The sequence below is a fragment of the Nyctibius grandis genome, chromosome Z, assembly GCF_013368605.1.
Source record: "Nyctibius grandis isolate bNycGra1 chromosome Z, bNycGra1.pri, whole genome shotgun sequence".
Lineage (NCBI taxonomy): Eukaryota > Metazoa > Chordata > Aves > Nyctibiiformes > Nyctibiidae > Nyctibius > Nyctibius grandis.
This window is the reverse complement of record NC_090695.1, coordinates 33176567-33200309: the sequence shown is the minus strand read 5'-3', so window position 1 is coordinate 33200309 and position 23743 is coordinate 33176567. Positions and strand designations below refer to the sequence as shown.

The following is a 23743-nucleotide window of genomic DNA, read 5'->3' as shown; positions in this document are numbered from 1 at the left end:
TAGTAAACCTGAGAGCCATCCCTTACTCTTTTGTCCACTTTGACTAACTGAAAAAACTCTTCCTCTTACATGCAGCAAGCTCTAGCACATTATTTCTTTATCCTTTTCTTATCACCCCTTTGCAACTATACTCACACCTTAGAGGGAATTGGAGATGAAGATGGAACAGATACAAGACTCACAATTAAACAGGCTAAGGCAGCACTTTTTACAGCTTCTAAATACATGGAATTTTTCCAGCAAAACTTCGTCACAACATGAAGCCCCATCTAAAGAGACATCTCACTTCCACAAAAAAGTGAACACTTTTCCTCTTTTCTTTTCTAAGGTTTCCACTTTGGGGGATCATATATAAATTTTAGATTTTACTTAATCAGAATTATCTGTGAAGGCTTTTGCCAAAATGTGTTATGTCTAAACTCCCTCAAATCCCATTACCCACTCTAATAGCTATCCAATAATGTTCACAGAACATCAACAGCATCACCTAGGACATTGTTTCTTATTACACTGTGATTTTAATTCCACCATTAAAACTCCTTTAAAACTGCTTAGTTCAAATATTTCATTCATACATACATCTATAGTACACAGAAACCAACAAGTCACCTGATTTACAATAAAGTACTAGAATTACTTTTAACTTCAAACACAATTGCCAAGAAATTAGCTCACAGTCTGTTTCAAAGATGTTCAATAGACACACTAAATGCCACCTATCTGGGTTTTTTTCTAAAATCTTGTCCAATCTTAGATTCTAAGATAGAGTCTTATATCCTGATTAACAAATTAATGACTGATACACTAAGCCAAGTATCCCAACACCCTGTCATCATCTACATAAAAAAGGGAGAAGAACATAGAGAAGGGGATTTTTGCAGGTTTCTTGATGGTATCTTTCCCCTTTCTGAGTAAAGTCTCTCTCTTGATTCATTTGAAACAGAAATTTAAAAAAAAAAAAGGCATGAAAGAAACAAAGAAAAATTGCAGTACCTGAACTAAATTCCTCCCCTACATATATCACAGATTTATCCCCACAGCACTCATAATAATGCATCAAAATACTCAGACCTCTCTCCTTCTTACATACTGTGATTGTTCTCCACATAGTTTGAAAAGGCCACCAAAACACAGCATTTACTGTCCTGTATTAAGGTATTCAGAAGAAGTAACTGAAATAACTTAATTGGAATAGGTTGGAAAATCCAGACCTAAGCACAATGACACCAAGATAAAATAAGTTTTTTTCATTCTGATATTTGCTGGATATTTCAAACTAGACAGCCCCCTAGAAGCAGACACTGTTCTAGCTCCCCAGAGCAATCCACCTTTTTATATATGGATACATAGATATATATTTGCAACAGAAACATCAGGCAAAAAATTCTCCCCCAGAATCTGAAGCGCATGGGATGTCACATGGCAAAGGTAAGATCAGGTGATTTTGTTGCTAAGATCTAAAAGTTAGTAACTGATCTGATGAGGTTGCTGAACATATGAGACCATATTACATACAGAGAACAAACAGAGAGTATTAACTGAAGTTATTTGGTTATATTGGCTACAAACTTACAAAAGAATGAAGTAACAGGTCACTTTAAGAATGTATGCAAAGTCTTGTAATGAACCACACAGAAGTGCACTTTATCTAAAACATTAATCCATCTTCTTTGGTGTTAGTATTGTAACTGAGCTAAAAGGTGACTATATATATCCTTGGAGAAAGATGACACCTTCAAGGTGATTGATGCTACCTTTTCTCCCAACAATGTGAAAGTGGTTAACGCTTCAGGAAGAAAGACAAACCTTAAAAACAGAATACAACCATAGTAGTACCGAGGTCTTAATTCAACTTTTTTTGCTATGAAACATTTCAGAAAATTATTTCAAGACATACGTCAATAACCTCCTTTTTGTAATGCGTAGCAATGTGTTTTATTGTGGGTTTTATCTAAAATCAAAGTAGTGCAAGTTATACAGTTCATTTAAGATCTTTTTCAAGAATTTGATACCTTAAGAATTTTTAACTAGTAGCATATAAACAAGTTCTACTCACTCAAGTAGCAAGCACGGTGGGGATGCTAAACCTGCAGCTGAGGCATCTTCCCACATTCAGCTCCTGTTTCTCACATCTGCTAGGCTACTTAAGCTCATTTGTACTAAAAGTAACACACTTTACTTGCTCTGGTGTAGTTACCTCAGGATGTGGGTATATCATTTATTCTTCTTCATTCACACAAGTCTTCTCTACTGCTCAGACTAAGTCAAGAGTTTTGAATTGTGTATTTATATTTACAGAGTTTCTTTCAGATGAAGGAAGTCAATAAGTCATGTGTGTTTCAAATCTATGATACTGTTGTTCAACCTTTCTTCATTTTCACAAAATATTCCACAGACTCACACAAAAAAGAGAGAAAATTGCAAGTATGTGCTTATCTCCACAGTATGTTTGGCCTGAGCCAAACTAGTGAGTCTAGTACCAATCGCAGGAGTGATACAACTCCAGCAGAGGTGAATCCTGTAGAAGGTCCCAGTAAAAGATATATAGGTTAACTGAGTAAATATCATCTTCATACAAAGCTTTATCTCTATATATAGAAGAGAGGAAAAAGGAAAAAAGCAAAAAAAAAAAAAAAAAACCACACAGAAACATTTCAGTTCCAGGCAATGTCAGAGAGATTGGTACTCTTCTGGCAAGACAGAGCAAGGCAAAATATCTCAAGCTATCTCAAATGGTGTTGGACACCTGTGTTTCAACAGCTGATTCAAGCCCAGAGAGTTTATTTTATGAACTTCAAATTTATGAAAATAATTTCTTAGTTCAAATTCTTCTTTCATGAAAAATCTGGAATGAAAGTAATCTCTCTTTACAGACTGTGACATTAATACATGGACAGAAAGGTACCTGGTTGACAACCATTTTTCCTCAGTAAACCAAGGATAATTATAATCTGCATTCTGATGTAAGGAAAGTAAGGAAAGACAAACTGTATTGATTTACTCAAAATTTCATATAAAAGATATTCTGAAATGGAAATTTTATTGTAAATTGTTGACTTTTTCTATGTAAAAATTCACTTTGTTTGGTGAAAGCTGCTATAAAACAAAAACTTCTCAACATCCACCCACTATGCCAACTTGGTACATTTATTACTTTGATAAATGGAACTTCTACAGTATCACTCAGAAAAAAAAAAATCAAAGGAAAATTAGATTCTATCATTTCTACTCACAGTTGCCAGAATGTAATCCAACATTGAAAATCTTATTTTAAGGAATTCTCCTCTCCTTATTATTCAAAACTGCACTTAGAAAAAAATAACCTGATATTAGTGTTGCTTTGATTTTTATTTAATAAAACAGTACAGCTTGCGTAAGAGCCCTGTGCCAGAAACATGCATGCATAACCATAGTCACATGTACTGTAGCATCACACACAAAAAAGTTAGGCCAGGCACAGATGGAAAAGACTCACAAGAATCCACACTGAACTTCAGAACCACAGAACACACTACTCACAGATAACAACACTTGCACATAGCGTAGCACAGACTGTGAAAACATAAAAACACAATCATATGAAGTTTCAGACTATGAGCTTACAACCAGTTGCTCTACCAAAATGGGAAGGTACAAAAAAACAATAGAATATAATTCTCTTTGGCATTTACAGGTAAAAATATTGTGATTATTATTATTACTTTCTAATCCTAAAGCCATTACAATTCTAAATTCAAGATGTCACAGTACTAGAAATCTAGAAGTGCACAAGTTACTACCCACTAGGAGACTGACAATCTCCCCATTATTGCAATAGATTTTAGAGTCGGAAATTTTAATAGCTGCAGTTCTCAGGAAATGCAGAGTTTCTGATGTAAGAACCAGGGGACAGTAGAAGATGGCAGTAAGACAAAAATAAAAGATAAGGAATAGATCAAGATAAAAGAAATAAACAAAGAAAAACATAAAAGAGAACATTCCATGACAACTATAAAGCTGAGAGTGGTACTATGATTATGAAGTGAAAAGTCAAACTGTAGAATGCACAGGATTCGCTCTGAATTGGTGTACTAACGTCAGGACCTGAAATGGAAAGCAAGTCTGTTCCTGAATTCTTGTAAGATTTCATCAGCAGCCAAGTCAACAATATAAGGTAGATAATTATGACTTCCAGAAAGTAAAAACATTAATTTGTACATCTTGAATGATGCTGATATCATTGCAGACTGGTATCAAATGCATCAACACGCAGTGTTTTAAAAAAAAAAAGTTTCCTTGATAGCAGTACCTAATTCAAACTAATAAAATAAGCTGATATAAGAATCATTCATAAGCTTATGCACATAGCTATTTCTGACATTCAGTACTAAAACACTGCCATAGGAGTAGCAAGATATTTTTTAAGCCTAGGCCTTCAAATCATTCACTCACATTTTTTTTTTAAAAAAAAGTACAACTGAGTAGAACTTTTATTTTTCTTTTTAAACAGACAACTAATATTTTATTGAACAAAATCAACCTAAATATAATCTTCATTGAAAAAATTATTCCCTCAACAAATTACAAGATGTGGAAAAGTGCTTTTGCATGGTAAGTATAATTTCTTCTCTGATAAAATTATTTAAGTCATACATATTGCCTCTCAATATATATTTCATAATAAATATATTGTTTGGATAGCATAAGCTGGACATGGCTATCCTCAAGACAATGACTCTCTTTTACCCAAACAAATCAAGATACTAAATAACTTTTCTTCCCTTTGAAACAGTCATAAATGCTTGAGGCTGCTGCAGCACAAAACCAAAATACCTTCACAAAGGTCTCAAAACAGTCAAGCTGAAAATCTAAGCCAAAGTTTCATTTAACAGCCTGTCAGTTTTTTGATGTAAAGCTAATGAATGCAGTGGCAAACAAATCCATCAAACCTAACATCAAAACAACTGCACTTCATCCCACCAAAGGGAAAAATACAACCTGCAGGCCAGCACTTTGATCTAACCTATCCACAGAAAACACATTGCTAAGCAGCTACCACTGAAGAATGCATGAGTAATTACGAACTTAATTTTATGAAAGAGAGCAGTAATACTTAAGTAGCCTGAGTTTCAAGCAGAACAGGTTGGTAGACTTCTCTCTTCAGGTTCTATGTATCAGCTAAATAACAAAAAGCTTTCCAGCACCAACATCTGAAAACAAATCATGTCCTAAAAGGAGTTGCAATACAAAAGAATCATTATAATGACTAGTAAAATCACCTAGTGTGACTCTATCCCTGATAGAAGCCAGTAAAATTTACATACATTTATACTGAGTGAAAGTCATCAAGTGGTGCCACAAAACAGTGAGAAACAAGAGCAGTATTCGGAAATGCCAGTGTTTTCTCTGAAAGCTTTTGAAAGTATGGGTATTGATTGGGGCAAGGGGTGACAGAGAGTTGTGAGAGACCCTGATACAAGGCTTTAGAAAAGCAACAGACAGGGGAATGTGGGGATTTAAAAAGTAACAAGAGGAAAATGGAAGGAAGGAAACTAAAATAACCACCACTGCATAAAGAAGAGAGCCCTGATCGAACCTGCTCACATCACCAGTCTCCTGGACATATCCTACACAGGACCTCCATCTCCACCCAATTCTCTGTTCTGTGAACTACCTTCTCCTATCAAGCTTAGGTGGGACCATGCAGTCCAGAAGCTCTACACAAGGTCAAAGGATGTGCTTTTTAGGGGAATTCCCTGTAATTAGGAACTGATTTGCCAACATCTAAGTTTTCCAAACATTTACAAAACAGCCGCAAGGGAAAAAAAAGGAATTCCAAGAAAGAAACAAAAAAAAATGCCTGTACACAAAAGCACAGGTTCTTATTCAAAATTTAAATCTGTTTCTGGTTCTCAGTATCAAATTACAGTGCATAAAGTTCATTGATCCTATCCACCAGAGCTAAAATCTAGAGAGGTGAAAATCATGACTGAGAACCCCAGTTTTGGCACATGTAAGTGAGAGGTCTTGCACTGTAATGAGGGCAACATTGGCATTCATTAGAAAGAGCAATTACTACAGACAAAAATATAAAATTAATAAACATAGATGATCCACAGATTTTTTTTGGGGGGGTGGGGCGGGGGGTGTCCCACCCTGCAGATAATAAACTTCAGGAATACAAGATTGTTCTCAGACTAGAGAAGTGTCTTTTATCTAATTGCTTCAGAAGGATTTTTATTTTATTAGACATAAAAGAATTATGTGTAAATATTTCTATTCATCAGTTCTAATAAGTGAACATCACCCCTTGTTCAGCACACAAGTTATCTACTCAGCACAAATCAAAGTAGATACCTACAAAACATACAAGCTAATTGCAACTGGCTCGTCTGCTTTACCAATGCTATCAAAATGCACTGGAGTAAGTAAACTCAAAATGCACTTCATGAAGCTACACATTTCCCACCTACTCAAATAAATGTAGCTCCATTAGGAAAATGACAAACTTCACAGAAGCCTGAAGAAATATACTATCTGCCCCTACTTTGCATCATTTAATTTTTTAAAAAATAAATAGCATTCAACAAATGAAAGGTATAGGATTATGATGATTAAGAATATCTAAAGCTTAGAGTGCCTCTTATCCTCACACAACATAACAAACACAACTAAAGTACTTGTGAGCTAAGCACTACCTACCTTTGATTCTCTAAGTCTCATCATTACCATACATCAGCACTCCACCAACATCCCTCTGGACCACACCCATTTACCAAGCATCTTCAGGAGAGCATGACTGGTTTGTTCCTTTCACCAGTATCTCAAATTTCTCTTCCTATCTGCTCTTGTCAATGGAAAAAGACAGCAAAAACTACACTGTTTCTCCCCTGGCGTTGGGAGACTTTTAGTATATCTGTTATTTCTCATTTCTGCTTTTTTTTTTTAAATCTACTTTTTACTTAATTCTTTTTGCTTAATTCTGTCCAGCTTAATTCTGCTCAAAAGTCTGGAGCTGCCACCTGGTACTACTTTTCATATGTGCTCTTCCCTGAGTGGAAGTCTTACACAAACTCTAGAAAACAAGATGAAGGGTACATCCCTGCTCCCAGGGTTCAACAACTACAGGGAGGTAGGGTTCACAGAGTGAAACCAAGATCACAAGTTTAGCATTTTTAAAGACAGAAAATCATTTTTGGAATTTGCATCCATAGTCTCTGCTTAACAAAAGTTTCCAATACTGAGCGTCTAAATGATCTCTGATTTAACGTTTGCAATCGATTTCACGGAATCTTTAACACCATCTCATTTCATGCAGAAAAGTAGTATCGTCACACAGCCTAAATATTTACTACCACTTTAATAGAAATCTTTGCCCGATTTTTTTTCCCCCAAAATTAATGAAGAATTAATATTGACTGTACTTCGGGATTTTTTCGTCTTCTAAGACAGAAATCCATCTGTAAGCAATTAGAAACTAATCTGTAAAAATAAAAGTGTTCCTGTAGGAAAGCAAATAATCAGTCATCAGTATACAATATTCTCTAAGGAGAATACAGCAATGAATTGACCTAGATATTGCTGCATTTTACTCAAGCAGGCAATTTCTGCAGTATAATACAGGGGAACAGGGGATCCAAAACATTTTTTTCAATTAAAATTCTTGTACATACCACATACAAAAAGAAAAGATAAGTCAAACAAACATCAGTACTCTGAAGAATGACAAATGGGAATGCAAGGTTGTGTGGTGGGATGTTTTTCTTTTAAATGAAATTAACAGAGCTGCAAACAAAACTTACTAAAATATCAGTATTCTTTGGGCACATAGACTTCTCACCTTTTTAATTAATACTTTCAGGAAGTTTCCTGAGGTTGTGATAACACTAATCATAGCTATCCTCATGTTTTTCTTGAGAAACACCATAATCAAGAAACAGAGTACCCAATTTGCAGTAACTCCTTAACTTGTTTGTGCTTTGAAGTGTCATATAATTACAAGTTAAGAACAGATAACCACTTATAACACTTTCTCTGTTTGACTTGTTTATCCTATTTGTACAGCATAAACAAATATAAGTATTATGAAGAACTATTTCACCCCCTTTCCATTAGTTCTTCTCTTCTTACACATTTCCATTAAAAATTATTAAAAACCCTCCTATTAGCACTTCCTAGCATGTTCTTTTTCATTTAAAAAGAGAATAAAAAGAAACTTTAATTCTTATTCTTGTGGCAACAAGTAACAAAAAATAAGCTAGTAACATTAAGCACTCTGACCACTTGCCAAAGAAACTGGAGTTCACATTTGACAATGGTATCTAAGAATTCTCTATAGAAAGAGACTAGTCATTAGTCATCTCTTCTGCTTCAGCTGCCACTTTAAAACTTTCAGACATTTAAATTCAATTGCAGATACCACAGAAATATTTTATGCACAACACTCTTCCTATGTGCAATAACCACAGAGCACAGAATTCAGTGTACTGAGATGAAAGCTTTATCCATATGCTAGAGAATTCTGACTATATAAAACTGTATTTAGAGTGTATATGCCAAGACTCCCTAGCTAAAAATTCAGAATTTCAGAAGCACTTTTGGAATGGTATAAAGGAATAAAATTTCATTAGCTTTAAAACATTATCTGCTAACTCCACTGAATTTAAACATGACATTAAGTTTACAGTATAATACAATCACTGAGAGGCACACTGGAGGCATAAAACATTTAATAGTTTGTACTGGGGCAGCTGCACACCAAATGGTAGACCATTTTCTAAAAACATAAGAAATATGAACACTGAAAGGGATGTAGCTGCAGGTAAGACTACCTCAGCTTTACTACATTCAAAGATAAAGTTTATCATTCTTGAAGTTCAGCTGAATCAATTTTATAGCTGCAGCACATTCATACCTTTTAAAATCCAGGACAGTTTTACCTGCCACAGTTAACTTGTATGTGTCCATGTCCATATTCCTCTCAGCGTTGTTTCATTGTACTATCTATAGAAATTCCAAACTAACAAATACATATATTTTTTTTCAAATTAACTTTACAGTCACCAGCTTATCTGTTGGCTATTAAAAACACAACTTTCCCATTAAAGGTAAAGACCAGACTGAACATGTTAGGTAAATACAGATGTTTTCAACACTTTCACTACTGTTAGATTATGCATAACGAGCACAGGGAAAAAAATATTTATAAACTTTTTCCCTTTGAAGCATACTCAATCTCATTAACAATAATAATCAATAGTGTCTAAAATCATAAATTTCCACTATTTGAGAACCTTCTCATGACACTCTTCCAATCCCAAGCGTTTAACAAGAGTTCACTATCATTCCTTAATTGTTAAACCTGCACATCTGATTTTGCCCTTTATTCCATCACATCTTATTAGCTAATATATTAAGCAAATCAATATTGAAAAGGGCTTTTTCAATAACAAGCAAGTCAATGCAGAAAATGCCTGACTTAAATATTTTGGGAAGAATACTACTGAAAGCTTATATAAGCCATAATTCTGAGAAAAATCACCAAATATTGAAAAACAGTAACAAACTTCTGCTGAACAAACTGCACACTTCCTTGATTTTGTGTATTTACTCACATGCTGTACATGAAAAGAAGCAAAAAATGTATGCCACATAACAAAAATTCAGTCTACAATATCTTCAGTAGAACACGCCTCCTTTTAAAACCCAAAAATATCTACAGTGAGTTCACAGTTCCTTTATTATCTTGTAGTACAAGACATCTGACACTAAAGACGAGAAAAGTTGAACTTGCTTCTTTAAATTTTGTTTAAAGTTTAATTATTTATGCTTCTTCCCAGGTATCAAAATTCCTAGTTTAAAAAAGATGCTTTCACAAACAGTAGAGCTTAGAGGAGGTTTAAGCGCAGAAGTCAGTTTGTCTTCACATACACTAACCTCCGTATATATAACTTCAATTTTAAAATATCCATAAATAGAACTGGTTTTGAAGAACAATATATATGTTAAGCTGCAAACAAAACTCACTACTGAGAGGAATACACATTGCTGGAAGTATAATACCAACTATAAAAAGAACAACTGTGAATAAAATTGCAGTGGCAGTGTAAGGTACTACCTGATCACAGAATCACAGGATCACAGAATCACAGAATGGTTACGGGTTGGAAGGGACTTCTGGAGATCATCTAGTCCAAGCCCCTGCCAAAGCAGGTTCCCCTAGAGCATGTTGCACAGGGTTGCGTCCAGGCGGGTTTTGAATATCTCCAGAGAAGGAGACTCCACAACCTCTCTGGGCAGCCTGTTCCAGTGCTCTGTCACCCTCAAAGTAAAGAAGTTCCTCCTCATATTCAGATGGAACTTCTCATGTTTCAGCTTGTGCCCATTGCCCCTTGTCCTGTCACTGGGCACCACTGAGAAGAGTCTGGTCCCCTCCTCTCAACACCCACCCCTAAGGTATTTGTAAGTGTTGATAAGATCCCTGCTCAGTCTTCTCTTCTCCAAGCTGAACAGACCCAGCTCTCAGCCTCTCCTCGTAAGAGAGGTGCTCCAGTCCTTTGATCATCTTCGTAGCCCTTCGCTGTACTCTCTCCAGTAATTCCTTATCTTTCTTGAACTGGGGGGCCCAGAACTGGACACAGTACTCCAGATGTGGCCTCACCAGGGCCGTGTAGAGGGGCAGGATAACCTCCCTTGACCTGTCGGCCACACTCTTCCTAATGCACCCCAGGATACCATTGGCCTTCCTGGCCACAAGGGCACATTGCATGATCTAACAGTTCTCCCTTTCTCATCTGCTTCCATAGCTTCTCACAAAGAAATAACCATAGGAAAGATTTCCTTATGCATCAGTTTTCTGCAGTATGACTTACCAACTTTGCTACTTTTCCATAATCAATCCATCGGGTGGTGGCAAAGTTTGTTGACTCTGCACAGTTAAAACCATGGTTAAATCCTGCATGGTATCCATATGGGAAAGTGATCATAAATTCTCCTGCCTCTTGTGTAACCTATAGCATAAAAACAAAAAAAGTACCTTAAAGTGAACCACATTACAAAAGCAGTTCTGCTCCTGAAGCAAAGAAAACTATATTTGCCTTTGCAACTGCCTAGAAAGAAATTTTTTTGCCTTGCACACAGTTGTGATTTAATGCAGGCAGAAATAATATGAGACAATGTCGTTTACTATAAAATACATAGCTACATGTATTACTCTACAAATTCAGAAAGTACTTTCATAAAAGCTAATCTTGGTGCAGAGGTTCACTGGTAATAAAACCTGGAAGTACAGGGAGCTAGAAAAGAAAATGCAAAGAATATATCGATCTTTCTGTCTGAGAGGAAGCAAAGACAGGCTGGGCGAAAATAGCCACAATTCTCATCCGTAAATAGTAGTAAAAATTAATTGTTGAAGAAATTATTCTGTCCACCACCCTGAAGAGATTTCTCTAAAATGGCACCAGAACTTTTCTTGGAAAGACTGGAGAGAGATCTTATTCTTGCCCTTCTCTCCCACACTCACCCATTTCAAAAACTATGATTTGAAGACACGTGACTGAGGACCTGATTTGCCTTTTAAGTTACTTACTATTGATGATCATGCATAAAGTAGAAGAAACTCTAAGTTAATGAGCCTATGTTAAAGAAAACAATGTTGTTCATCCCAAAGGCACACACTGGATACATTTGGATCCCCTCAGGCAGTATCTTTAAATCATTTTGGATAGGAAAGGAGGAAAAAGTATTAATGACAATTTCCCTGCACCAGTTCTTCAGCCTTACAGCTACTAACACCAAAAGGATTCTTGCATTGGAAATGCCATGCAGAATGTCTCAATGTAAAGTCATTAAAACACCACTTTAGACATGACATTAAAACAAATTTTAATCTGCCCCTGTCCCTCCCCTCTTTGTCTTTAAGCACAATTTAAGAGAGCAGAATAATTCTGGTACTATTGATAACAAGAATTCTAAATACCTAAAGGACAAGGGGCCTGGAAGGAGATTCTCAACAAGGAAAAGCTTGACTACAGTTAAGCTCTGACATTGCTTTAGAGAACAAGTAAGGGTAGTTCCAAAGGACTGTTCTATTCTTTACAAGTACAGTGAAAAGCAACCAGAAGAAAAGTGTGGTGAGGACACTGACTCAACAAGAACTTATAGAAAGCAGAAAAAAAAAAAAAAAAGAAAACAAAACAAACTAAAAAACCACTGCCATAGTAATTATATTTTATGTAGCCAAAAATAAACCAAATTCCTAGTAGTTATAAAAGAGATATCAAATATAAAAGGCTTCTAGAGTAAATTACAAAAGAAAAAGTGGGGTAAGGTAAACAAATGACTAGTCAGGATATTCTCTTTCAAGAGAGAAATCTCATCTTCCTATACTTGGATGGACTGCTGCTGTCCTCTGCACATGAAGAAAAGGAGAGACAGCGCTTCCTGTCAGTCACTAATATTCTCTCCACTCACAGACAGCTTTAATCTCTTAAAGTCAGACCACCAAAGACTGTATCAAGGACAGGCTAGTCAGAGACTAGAAATGGCTCACTGTCTTCTGAACTCTCTGATAAGACTTAATCAATAAACTAGAAGATTCAGAAGTAAAAAGAGATTCCCCATACTCTGATATGCCTTATTACTTGAAACACACATCAGACAGCAGGCCCACTAAAAAGCAAACAGATTCCTTTAAATGAAGCAAATAATCTGAGCAATGACTGATGACTGTTCAATAAGATGCGTTTACTGATTACAGGAAAATAAGGAGACATCTTAAATAGGCTGTTTTCGTTGTGTGACAATGCTTAGCATAAGAATACAATATGAAAAATTGGAAGGACAAATATGACCTTTTTAGGGAAATACACTTATGATTTGAAATTGCAAAAAGGGAAGGTTTAATTTTAAACAATCACCAAAATTAAAACTCATAACTCCAAACATTTTTCTTATTAACATCTCATGTCTTAAATCTCAGCTTTCTGCTGGCATAGTTGTCTTACATCCAGTTTCCTCTTTTAGAATCCCCCTTTTCTTCTCCTTCAAAATTCTCATCTTACAGTTTTACAAACTCTTTGTGTGCTTTTTTTTGCTCAATCCAAGAACAAAATACACAGATGTATATTTCTGATTGTATTATGGGATGAAGGAAAGAGGGAAACAAGAATATACTTAGCTAACAAAGCTAAAGAATAAAATTGGATCTTACATTTTGCATTTGCACTTTGCAAGGTTAATTTTTTGTGGATTCATAATTTAGTATATACATGCAAATGCACATACAGGTGCATATATTATAACTGCTACTGTAGCACTCCAACCATCGCTGTGGGAATGTTTAAGAAAGATTATACTCACTGCTAACAATACCAAAATTCATCTCAGTACACCTGCCCAACTCCTGACAGTTTAGCAGATGTTCTATTGCAACAAGCAGCAGTTCAGCTGCCACCTGGTAGGCGTAGGCTGACTTATCAGCATTCAGCACATTTCCACTTCTATCACTTTGAGCCATGAGAGATCACAGCCTGGTTCTCTCTATTCACTTTCTCACTGAATCCCATTAATTACAATTACACTTGGGTACACTCTGCTTCCTCCCAAGGCTAGGTGACAGAACCAAACCTAAATATTTAACTAATTCTAGCACATTTTTTTTATCTAAATTAGAATACAGGAATAATCAAGACACTAAAATAAGAATATCAGCTCCCTCACCCACCTCAAATGTGTGGTATTGAAAACAAATATGCTGGCATTCTGCAATATGCTACTTTAAACACCAACCACTGAAAATTATACTTTTCAGAGTAATGTTCTGTAAATCCAAAACTATAAATCTAGTTATAAAACCTTCCAGTTTAAAAGGTTTCATCTGACACTTCATGATGAAGCACAAGGCTATGAAGGGAATCAGTATTTACCTATATATTACAAAAACTGAACTCAGCAACTACATTTCCATATGATAACATATCATTCAGAAAACAAACTGCTTGTTTTCCAAGGCAGGCAGTATCATTCTAAATGCCTGCACTTCTTCAGCTTTATACATAGGTTGATTTAAGCATGCAAAGTGAAGTGATATTCCAAAAGGCATACAATGAATCAGTGGCTTCATCCCACCTGTGCTGCAAACAGTGTTGATAATACAGGGATGTTTTTGTTACTGCAAGCAGTGCTTACACAGCGTCAAGGCCTTTTCTGCTTCTCACATGGCCCTGACAGCGAGCAGGCTGGGGGTGCACAAGAAGCTGGGAGAGGACACAGCTGGGACAGCTGACCCCAACTGACCAAAGGGGTATCCTAGATCATATGACCTATATAAAATAATAAAAATAATAAAAGCTGGGGGAAGAAGGCAAGTGAGTGATGGTATTTGTCTTCCCAAGCAACCGTTACACATGATGGAGCCCTGCTTTCCTGGAGGTGGCTGAACACCTGCCTGCCCATGGGAAGGAGTGAATGAATTCCTCATTTTCTTTGCTTGCACACGCAGCTTTTGCTTTAACTGTTAAACTGTCTTTATCTCAACCCACTCACTTTTTACTCTTCCGGTTCTCTCCCCTATCCCACCATGGGGGAGTGAGTGAGCAGCTGTATGGGGCTTAGCTGCCTATTGAGGTTAAACCACAACAATACTGTACATATAACATTCACTTAAATATTATTTCTATGGGCTATGTTTCATACTGTTACAAAAATATCAACTAAAACAGATAGAAAGCACTGCATTATCCTATATTCTAGGCTCAGGAACATGATAAACTAAGTTTGTATACACAGGACTGCATGCATGATACCAAATAAATAAACACTGCATACACCAAAACAGAAACCACAATATATTGGCTGGTTCTTCTCAGCACCTTAGAACAGCCTGTGCAGTGGGAAACCAAGAATCATAATCCCTTAATGATGAAAAGCTTTTTAAAAACTCAGTGTAACATAAACAGATGTTCAGGCAGGGGACCTTCTGAATCAAGCTCTACTCTTCTGAGTAGCCTTATAAAGGCCTTGAATTTAGAAATGTAGAATTTGCAAAGCACTCAAGATATAGAATAAATATACTCAAAAGAAAAAGCAATGCAGTAGAAAGGTTTTTATCAGCTGGCACCTATAGGAACTTCATAGTGGAAAACAATAAGGTAGAAAATCTTGTAAGAAAGGAGAAGAAACCGAATACTTCAGATGTTTTTGAAAGCTGCTATGTATTAAATTCATCCACAAAGAAGAAAGCCAGTTATTCTTCCCACTTTCTGTTTATATAATGTTCTTATCAAATGTCCAGTCTGACACTACCTAGCAGGACAAAATAATCATTCACTCTTTCTGATGTGTTACAGCTTTTAAAATATATTATAAATTAAATAATGGTTCTTTTGGTTTTATTCCACCTGAAATTTTTTAGATAATACTGACGAAGTTAGATTTAATTGCATCAGAAAAACAATATACAGACATAAAGAAATGAAACATTTATTTTAAAATATTAGGTATATAACTTAAATTAATACAGCTAGTTAAGAGTGTTTCAGCCAACAGAAAATCACGTGCACACTTGCATGGAAATAAAATAGAAACAAAAAGTATGGGTAATGTCTTTAAAATCACAGAAAAACTTAGGATAAAGATTATGATGGCTGCAAGTGTTTTCTGCTCGAAAATTCCAACCTAAACCATGTAAAAGTCCTAATACTACAAGCATTTCTTTTCATCTTTTCATGGAGTCAGTAAAGAAAAATTCAAACAATAATTTTGCCTCACCTTTACTAGAAACAATCATTATAGTAAACACAATCTAATTCAATGCATGAATGCACAGTTTAAAAATAAACACTAACTTACCTTATCAAAAGGAATTCCATACTTTTTCAATATTGATGGAGAAATCAGAGTCATCTTGTGGCGAAGAAAAGCATCGCATCCTTGAGAGCTGCTTGGGAAGAACCCTAATAAGGCAAGATAAGCAAAATTGGGTATCTTTTAATTAAAACAAGTAGAAAATTTTTGTAATATTTTACAATGTATAGTCTTGTTTAAACTTGGTTTAGAATTTTTTATCATGTCATTGCTAAGTTCTGAGAGATTTGTATAAAAATCAAATGCACGTCCTAAGTTTTTCAACTGATTTTCAGGGGGAGGGGTTGCCGGGGTTTGGGGTTTGTTTGTTTGTTTGTTAAGAAGTGAAGTAATTTAAAATAAATGTGGACCTGTAAACTTAGGCATGCTTTTCTTATGCTTTACAGATGTATTTTGTTGTTCTTTTTTTTCTACATTAACATTCGTTCTGCAACCCCTGCACACATGAACATCAACTGTAGTATATAAATTTAGAAAGATTCCACGAGGACTAGGTTTACCTAGCACTTCCAGACCATCTAGACAGTAAAGAAACACAACTTTCTATCTAGAAAAGGCTAGAAAGTACGGCTATTTTCACAGAGATATCTGGTAAAACTAAAAAGCACGTGGGGTTTTTTTTGCTTCTTTGAATCTTGTCTTGATTTCTATGAACGAAGATTGCTTGCCATGTTTCAACTTTCATGATTATTTATTTACCACTCCACAAACCCTGCTTAGTTTGTTAAATAATTATATAATCCAGCTGATGAGAACTGGGAGATAAATGAATGAGGGGAAAAGGGAAAAATTCAAGACAAGGTTTCAGTGTTATTAAACTCTGGTATCTGACTTCTAACCAGGATGTGAACAGCACCTCACCCACAATTCAAATGAACTATCCAATATTTCCTTCTCTAAAATGAAAACACCAGGTTTTTTCCCCTTCAATCTAATTATATTATGGTAAGAAAACATCATGTTACAAGGAAAATGGGAGAAGATGAGGAGAAAGAGGGGGAAAGTTTCCATAGCATCACTAGTTTAGTCCTTCCAGACCTCCTTTCAGACTCCGTTCTAAAAAGAAACACTGTCAAAAACTGAAAACGTAATTCCTACAAACAATAAAAAAAGGAAAATAAAGGCAGAGTAGTTAATGAAAGCAAGAAGCTCCTGAAAACGTCAAATTGAAAAATGGAAGGAATATAGTGAGACATCTAACCACCTACTACTTTCTCTGAATACTTGCTCTCAATCCCTCTTCCACTTAAGTACAGGTGTATTACCTGCTCTGAGATGAACATGTGTCTTTTGTTTGAGCCAAGAGAAATACTTCTGACTGTGTTATAATGCAACATCACCAAAGTCTCACAAAGTTACAGCACTAACATCAGAAGAACTAGGTTGACAAAGGGGAACAATTTCTCACTAATCATCAAAGATGAGAAAGTCCTTATCTTTATTATTATAAAAATAGTAATTACTACTTATCTTTATATTCTTTTTAGTGTTTATACCAGACCATTAGCAAGAATCACCATGAGATGTACTATAAGTAACTTCAATCCATACATTTAGCAGTCCTGGATAATACGTAATTTTACTGTATCAAGGACATAATATTTGAAAATAATCCTTTTCTGTGAAGTTCAATTTTATTTATTTATTTCGCTTTCTTCTGTAGAGTACGTTTTTCAATGTCACCAAGACTTCTTAACATCAACAGTTTATCGTATTGTATGACAATATATTCTCAAGTGATTTCAGAGACTTCACAAAGATTGGCAGGCTACTGCTAAAAAAAAAAAGTTATTAAAAAAGTAGCTGTTTTAAAAACTTCTTAATTTTCAGAAAACAGAACTCGGGCATAAAGGCGTTCACTATCTCTAATAGTTCCATAGGAAAAATACTGAACAAACAAGTTAAAACAAAAAGTGTTGGCTCCTTGTCTTAGACTCTAAGAGTAAGTTCTCACTGCTAGGTATACAGTTTCATCACAGCCCTCTCTTAAAACATATAAGAGGAAAAGATTAAAATAGTGCAATATGAATTAGCCTGATTGTATTGTAAAAAAAAAAAGAAAAAAAAAAAAGTCTATGATAATGACATTGGGTAAAAAACGGATTCTACAAAACTATTTTCATTTGTGCTATAAACGTAGGTAAAATTCGTATGACATATAAAGCCATATATGATATACAAAGCCATTTTAAAATGATTACTTTTTTCTGGGTACAAGGAAAACATACGTAATCCTATTCTGTTACGCAGGAGAACTACCTGAGAAACAGAAACTACAGTGAAGTAAACATTATTAACAAAAAAAAAAGTATATTTTACCAATTATTTGGCATAGCAACTTGATAGTGAAGCAGCCACAATGCCAGCTCTTCATGATGAAAAGGTCTCCTTAATGATGGTATTAATACTGATTCAGAAAAATATTTTTGATTCTTTTATGCATAAGATGATATTTATGCCTGAATAACACAAAAGATCTTTGAAAGAGATACGGATTGAAAGATTACCTATGATTATACAAGGTGTAAATGTTTGTCCACCACGAATATATTAATCAAGAACACTAGTCAGTTTTTCTCCTAACTGAACTGTGGCTGTTTTGCTGGAAAAGCCTGCTAATTGTATGAAAGCAGTAAGAAGTGCTCATTCAAGAAAAATAAAGCAAAAAAAATAACAAAAATGACTAGACAAATGATATAAAAACATTGCTTAGTGGACACAAAATTAGCCACAGGACATTTAACTAGTAATAGAGCTTTCTGTGATCTCTTTACTGTGTTTGCACAAGCTTTTGTATCCCTCTCACATAAATGTTAGTTTGTCATTCACAGAAGCAGTTTCATTCTTGGAGCAACACACTCACTACTCAACTATTAAAAAAAAAAAAAGAAAATAATCACTTTCAACCAATTAACAATCTAAATATTTTTAATGACTTGAGGAAAAAAAGATGAAATCTCAACAATTTGCCATAATATATAGCCTTCTCTGTAATGTCAGGTTTAATTTCTTCTCTCCAGTAAGTTTTATATCTATTTCCATTAACCACCCTACAATTCCAGAACAATTTTAAGGTGGCCACATTACAATTGTTATATTCTTTGTACGTTCTTTTCTAGCACACTCCCCAGTTCTAGGAGAACAATTTTTTTCTAATTTCTCAGATACAAGGTTAAACAGCACTTAAGCAGCAAAGACGTAACGTACACTCATGCTGATTAATGTACTAGGAACTCTGCCTAGACGCCTCGAGATCAAATTTTATTCAAATTCACCATTCTTTCTTTTTTCTCCCCACCAACAGGCACAGAATTCTTTACTCTCTTTTGGAGTTGCAAATAATGTGTTAAGTTTCAAAAAGCAGTACTTGGTAGATACAGTTTTATCACACACATTTGGCTTCACTGACTAAAAGACAGTTAAAAGAAATGAGTCCACAATTAGTGGGCTCCAGCAAATAAATTCCAACTGTTCTGGCACAATTAATGCCTATAACATAACAGTAACAATCATAACATGGAATCTACAGCTTATGAGATTCAAGAAATCTCAGTCCAGAGTAACATAATAACAGAAATACACTGGAACATACTGTGAAAAAGTGATTGAAAGTGATACTTGAGACTGAGGAAACAACAGATACGAAAAGTAGAAAAAACCTTAATTTCTAAAAGCAGGTAGAGTTTGACAGAGTTGTTTTCCCTGAGAAAAGAAATTTTGTACCAAATTCTGCTACTGCAACATGCTTAATTAGCTCAATACATGATGATAAAAAGCAAATGATGGGAAGATATCCAGACCACTACAGATCCAAAAGATCAGAAATAGCTGTGACAGCTCCAACCAGAAGGCAAGCTTGTTGCTGAATTCTAAAAGTTGCAAACAACACAGAACTACAGAACACAACCTGCTCAAAATCCATTAGAGAAATTTACAGGAGAACATTCGCTGTAGTTACAGAGCCCTCACAGTGAAATCAAAGTACAGCCTACACGTTCTGTATGACTATAAAATATCTTTTGACTCTGTCATCATCTACAGTTAAACACACTCAAATTTTCCAGTCTCATTCACCTCATTTTCTCAAAAGCACTCCCCTTCAATGAACAAGGGAAGAAAGGAAGGTACTATTTCCTCAATACAAGACTCTGTTTATCAGAAGGTCTTTTGATTGCCCAGGCTGAAGGTAAGGTCACATAAGCTTTTCTTTCAGTAAAATTTCCTGTGGGAAAATTGGTTAGCAGATGTAAAAAATGCCTAATAGCACACTGAATAGAGGACATTGCATTAGAAACATCACAAGACCCTTACAAATACATTAAATGGAAGCCAGTTCAAGACACGCCTGCAACACACCAGAAGTATTCTCAAGTACCAAGCTGATGTTAAAATTACCAATTTACAGGATTACCAGTTAATCCTAGATATTTAGTGAAATCCCACATCCAAAAGAAAAAGTACTGAAATCTATCTAAAATGTAACTACCATTCAAGTAGATCTTCATTTAAATGACTTAGAACATACAAAATATTAATCATAATTCACTGATGAGTACTCTCAGATTACAGGCAGAGATGAAAAGAGGACTGAATTTTCTAGTCATTTTACTTTTTAGATTTTACTTTGGTAGGTATAAATACACACTTCACAGTTTATTTAAATTAATTTGCAGTGATTTGAACTAACTTGATTTAACTTTCTGTATCGCACATAAAGAAATGAGGAGGATGATGTTGCACGACTACAATCCTCACAAAGAAGCAGTGGTAATTTGTATGCTATACAAAGCACAAAGTACAAAAGCCACAAAAGAAGCAAGTGCTGTGAAGTAAGTGTTGTTATGCCCAGATGAATATGCTACAGCTTTAAGTTTATTGTCTCTTAGAAGCAACTTCGCTAACTTGACTCATCTAACTATTAATTGAGACAAAGTTCCATTCTTCAGCTGCTCAAATTTTCAGATTTGAGACCCTTAGAAGTTATGCAAGTCCTACATCAAGTTTCATTTCAATAACTATTTATACTTGTTTTCACACATAGCAGGTAATGACTTCTGCATGAAATTTATTAATTAATATTATACACCATATGAAGCTTTTTATTACAACTCTACATACTTAAAATATATTAAACTTTACTTTACTTTCTTCTTTAACATAAATGAACACCACAGATAGATGTCATCTCCTCTCTAAAATAGTTTCTGCAACTAAATGATCTGTTAAAAGATCTTGAAAATCCTTCAAACTGTCATTTCTGATTTGCCACTTGCTTCTACTCTCTGTATTTTCTAACCAATTTTGTGAAACAAAAAATCCTTAAGAATAACATGGTATTACAGATCAACATATGAACAAGTATAAAAATTGCAGTTAACAGCTCACTTGAGATTTTTATTACATTTATGTCTACATAAAATTGAAAAAATACCTACATAAATGAGAAAGAAGCTGAAGGGCAAAATCAAACTGTTGTCTTTATTAGATGCAAGTCTAATGTCATTCAGATAAAGTATTTGTAGGTGCCACAGTCAATCAAGATTTCAATGAAAAGCAAAAATGAAAGCATTCATGCACAAAACGCATGTGTGGTAATTGTGATGTTCAGACAAGATAATGGAAAATTTTCGAGTCCTCCTTCCTTCCTACTGTCAACTACTGCCTTGACTTAGGCAACCTGACACATTTATTGCATTATTTTATTATTTTAATTATTTAGAAGCATTTGATTAATTCAGTAGCTATCTGGTCATCAGCGCTAACCTTCTTGAAAAAACTACTTTTTTTTCTTCAGATGTTGCACTCATGCAAAAATATGATTAAAAATATTTTAAATACACATGTAATTAAATACGAAGGTCTCATTTACACTACGTTTTATTAATGTTTACTATTAACTGACTTGCAGCTATGCAGCTTACTCTACAATTTCATCTAAGATACCTTACTGTAAAACTCAGACTGTATTTTAGCAGGCAGCAGTTGCTAAGTAGATCAGAGAGGTGTTAACCTCCACAGCACGGAAAAAATCAGAAATGGTCATTTCCCAAAGAAAATAATAAATAAGTGAATAAAAAATAGGATGTGTAAGTCAAACTGAGCATAAAGTCCACCGTCTTTATTCTTAAGAACTACAGCATCATCTTCTACATTCCATTCTAAGCTATTAGCTGGACCAAAAATAAAATGAACACAACCTACTCACAGAAAAACATGGCAGAAAACTTTAAAGTCAAATACTGAAAACTTAGGAAATGTCAGAGAGGGCTGTCTGTGAAACTAACTCACCTACCTTATATTGCTGTTACAATAAAAGTCTCTGTATGAGTACGTTTTTCTACAGAAATTCAGTTTCATTCACTGTATATAATGGAATAAACAAATATTTGAAATTTTATCTTCACTGTTCAGTATCTGAGCCTATGTTATTTGCTATTTACTATTCAAAACATGGTTCTGAAATAAAAATAATTAAGTTTTGATCATATACATCATTCATCAAGGAAAGTAGTTTTCCATTCACCAAGATCTTTATAACTTGTACTAACATATAATTAGTAGCAGTAGTAGACAACTTACTTTCATGGAGATGTGCACAGACCAAGGCTGAGTGACACGTCTGGGCAACTTCTTTAAACATAGCGATCAGTAAGGATCAAGGAACTGGGTTCCTGTTCCCAGCTGTAGAAAAGCACGTACACATGTGCTGGTGTACCTGAAGCCAGATCCTTTTCTGTCCTACCTTCTTCCAGCAGTTCTGGACCTAAGAATCTCAGAATCACAGAATCACAGAATCAACCAGGTTGGAAGAGACCTCTGGGATCATCGAGTCCAACTGTTGCCCTTACACCACCATGTCAACTAGCCCATGGCACTAAGTGCCATGTCCAGTCTTGTCTTAAACACATCCAGAGATGATGACTTCACCACCTCCCTGGGCAGACCATTCCAATGTCTAATAACCCTTTCTGTAAGGAAATTCTTCCTGATGTCCAACCTGAACCTCCCCTGGTGAAGCTTGAGGCTGTGCCCTCTTGTCCTATCGCTAGTTGCCCAGGAGAAGAGGCCAACTCCCACTTCACTACAACCCTCCCTTCAGGTAGTTGTAGACTGCAATAAGGTCACCTCTGAGCCTCCTCTTCTCCAGGCTAAACAACCCCAGCTCCCTCAGCCGTTCCTCGTAGGTCAGACCCTCTAGACCCTTCACCAGCTTGGTCGCCCACCTCTGGACTCGCTCCAACACCTCAACATCTTTCTTGAAGTGCGGGGCCCAGAACTGAACACAGTACTCAAGATGCAGCCTCACCAGTGCCGAGTACAGAGGGACGATCACTTCCCTAGACCGGCTGGCTACACTATTCTTAATAGACGCCAGGATGCCACGGGCCTTCTTGGCCACCTGGGCACACTGATGGCTCATGTTTAGCCGGCTGTCGAGCAGCACCCCCAGGTCTCTTTCCACCGGGCCGCTTTCTAACCACTCTTCCCCCAGCCTGGAGCGCTGCATGGGGTTGTTGTGGCCGAAGTGTAAGACCCGGCACTTGTTCTTGTTGAACCTCATGCCGTTGGTCTCGGCCCATCTATCTAACCTGTCCAAATCCCTCTGTAGGGCCTTCCTACCCTCCAGCAGATCGACACTCCCACCCAGCTTGGTGTCATCTGCAAATTTACTGAGGGTGCACTCAATCCCTACATCTAGATCATCTATAAAGATATTGAACAGCACCGGCCCCAGAACTGAGCCCTGGGGAACACCGCTAGTGACCGGCTGCCAGTTGCACTTTGCCCCATTCACCACCACTTTCTGGGCTCGGCCATCCAGCCAGTTTTTAACCCATTTAAGAGTCCACCCATCCAAGCCCCGGGCAGGCAGTTTGTCCAGGAGGATGCTGTGGGAGAC

General features: G+C 35.9%; 1 protein-coding gene across 1 annotated transcript in view; it reads right to left on the bottom strand.

Moving 5' to 3' along the window:
- Positions 1 to 23743, bottom strand: part of LOC137676957 (lysine-specific demethylase 4C-like) — a 231841-nt gene that overhangs the window by 203593 nt on the left and 4505 nt on the right. Inside the window, exons 2-3 of the mRNA XM_068424161.1 lie at positions 15829 to 15932; positions 10851 to 10988 (exon numbers count right to left, since the gene is read on the bottom strand). Coding sequence (XP_068280262.1) covers positions 10851 to 10988; positions 15829 to 15882 — 192 coding nt within the window. The 5' untranslated portion in view covers positions 15883 to 15932. The remainder of the gene's footprint in view (positions 1 to 10850; positions 10989 to 15828; positions 15933 to 23743) is intronic.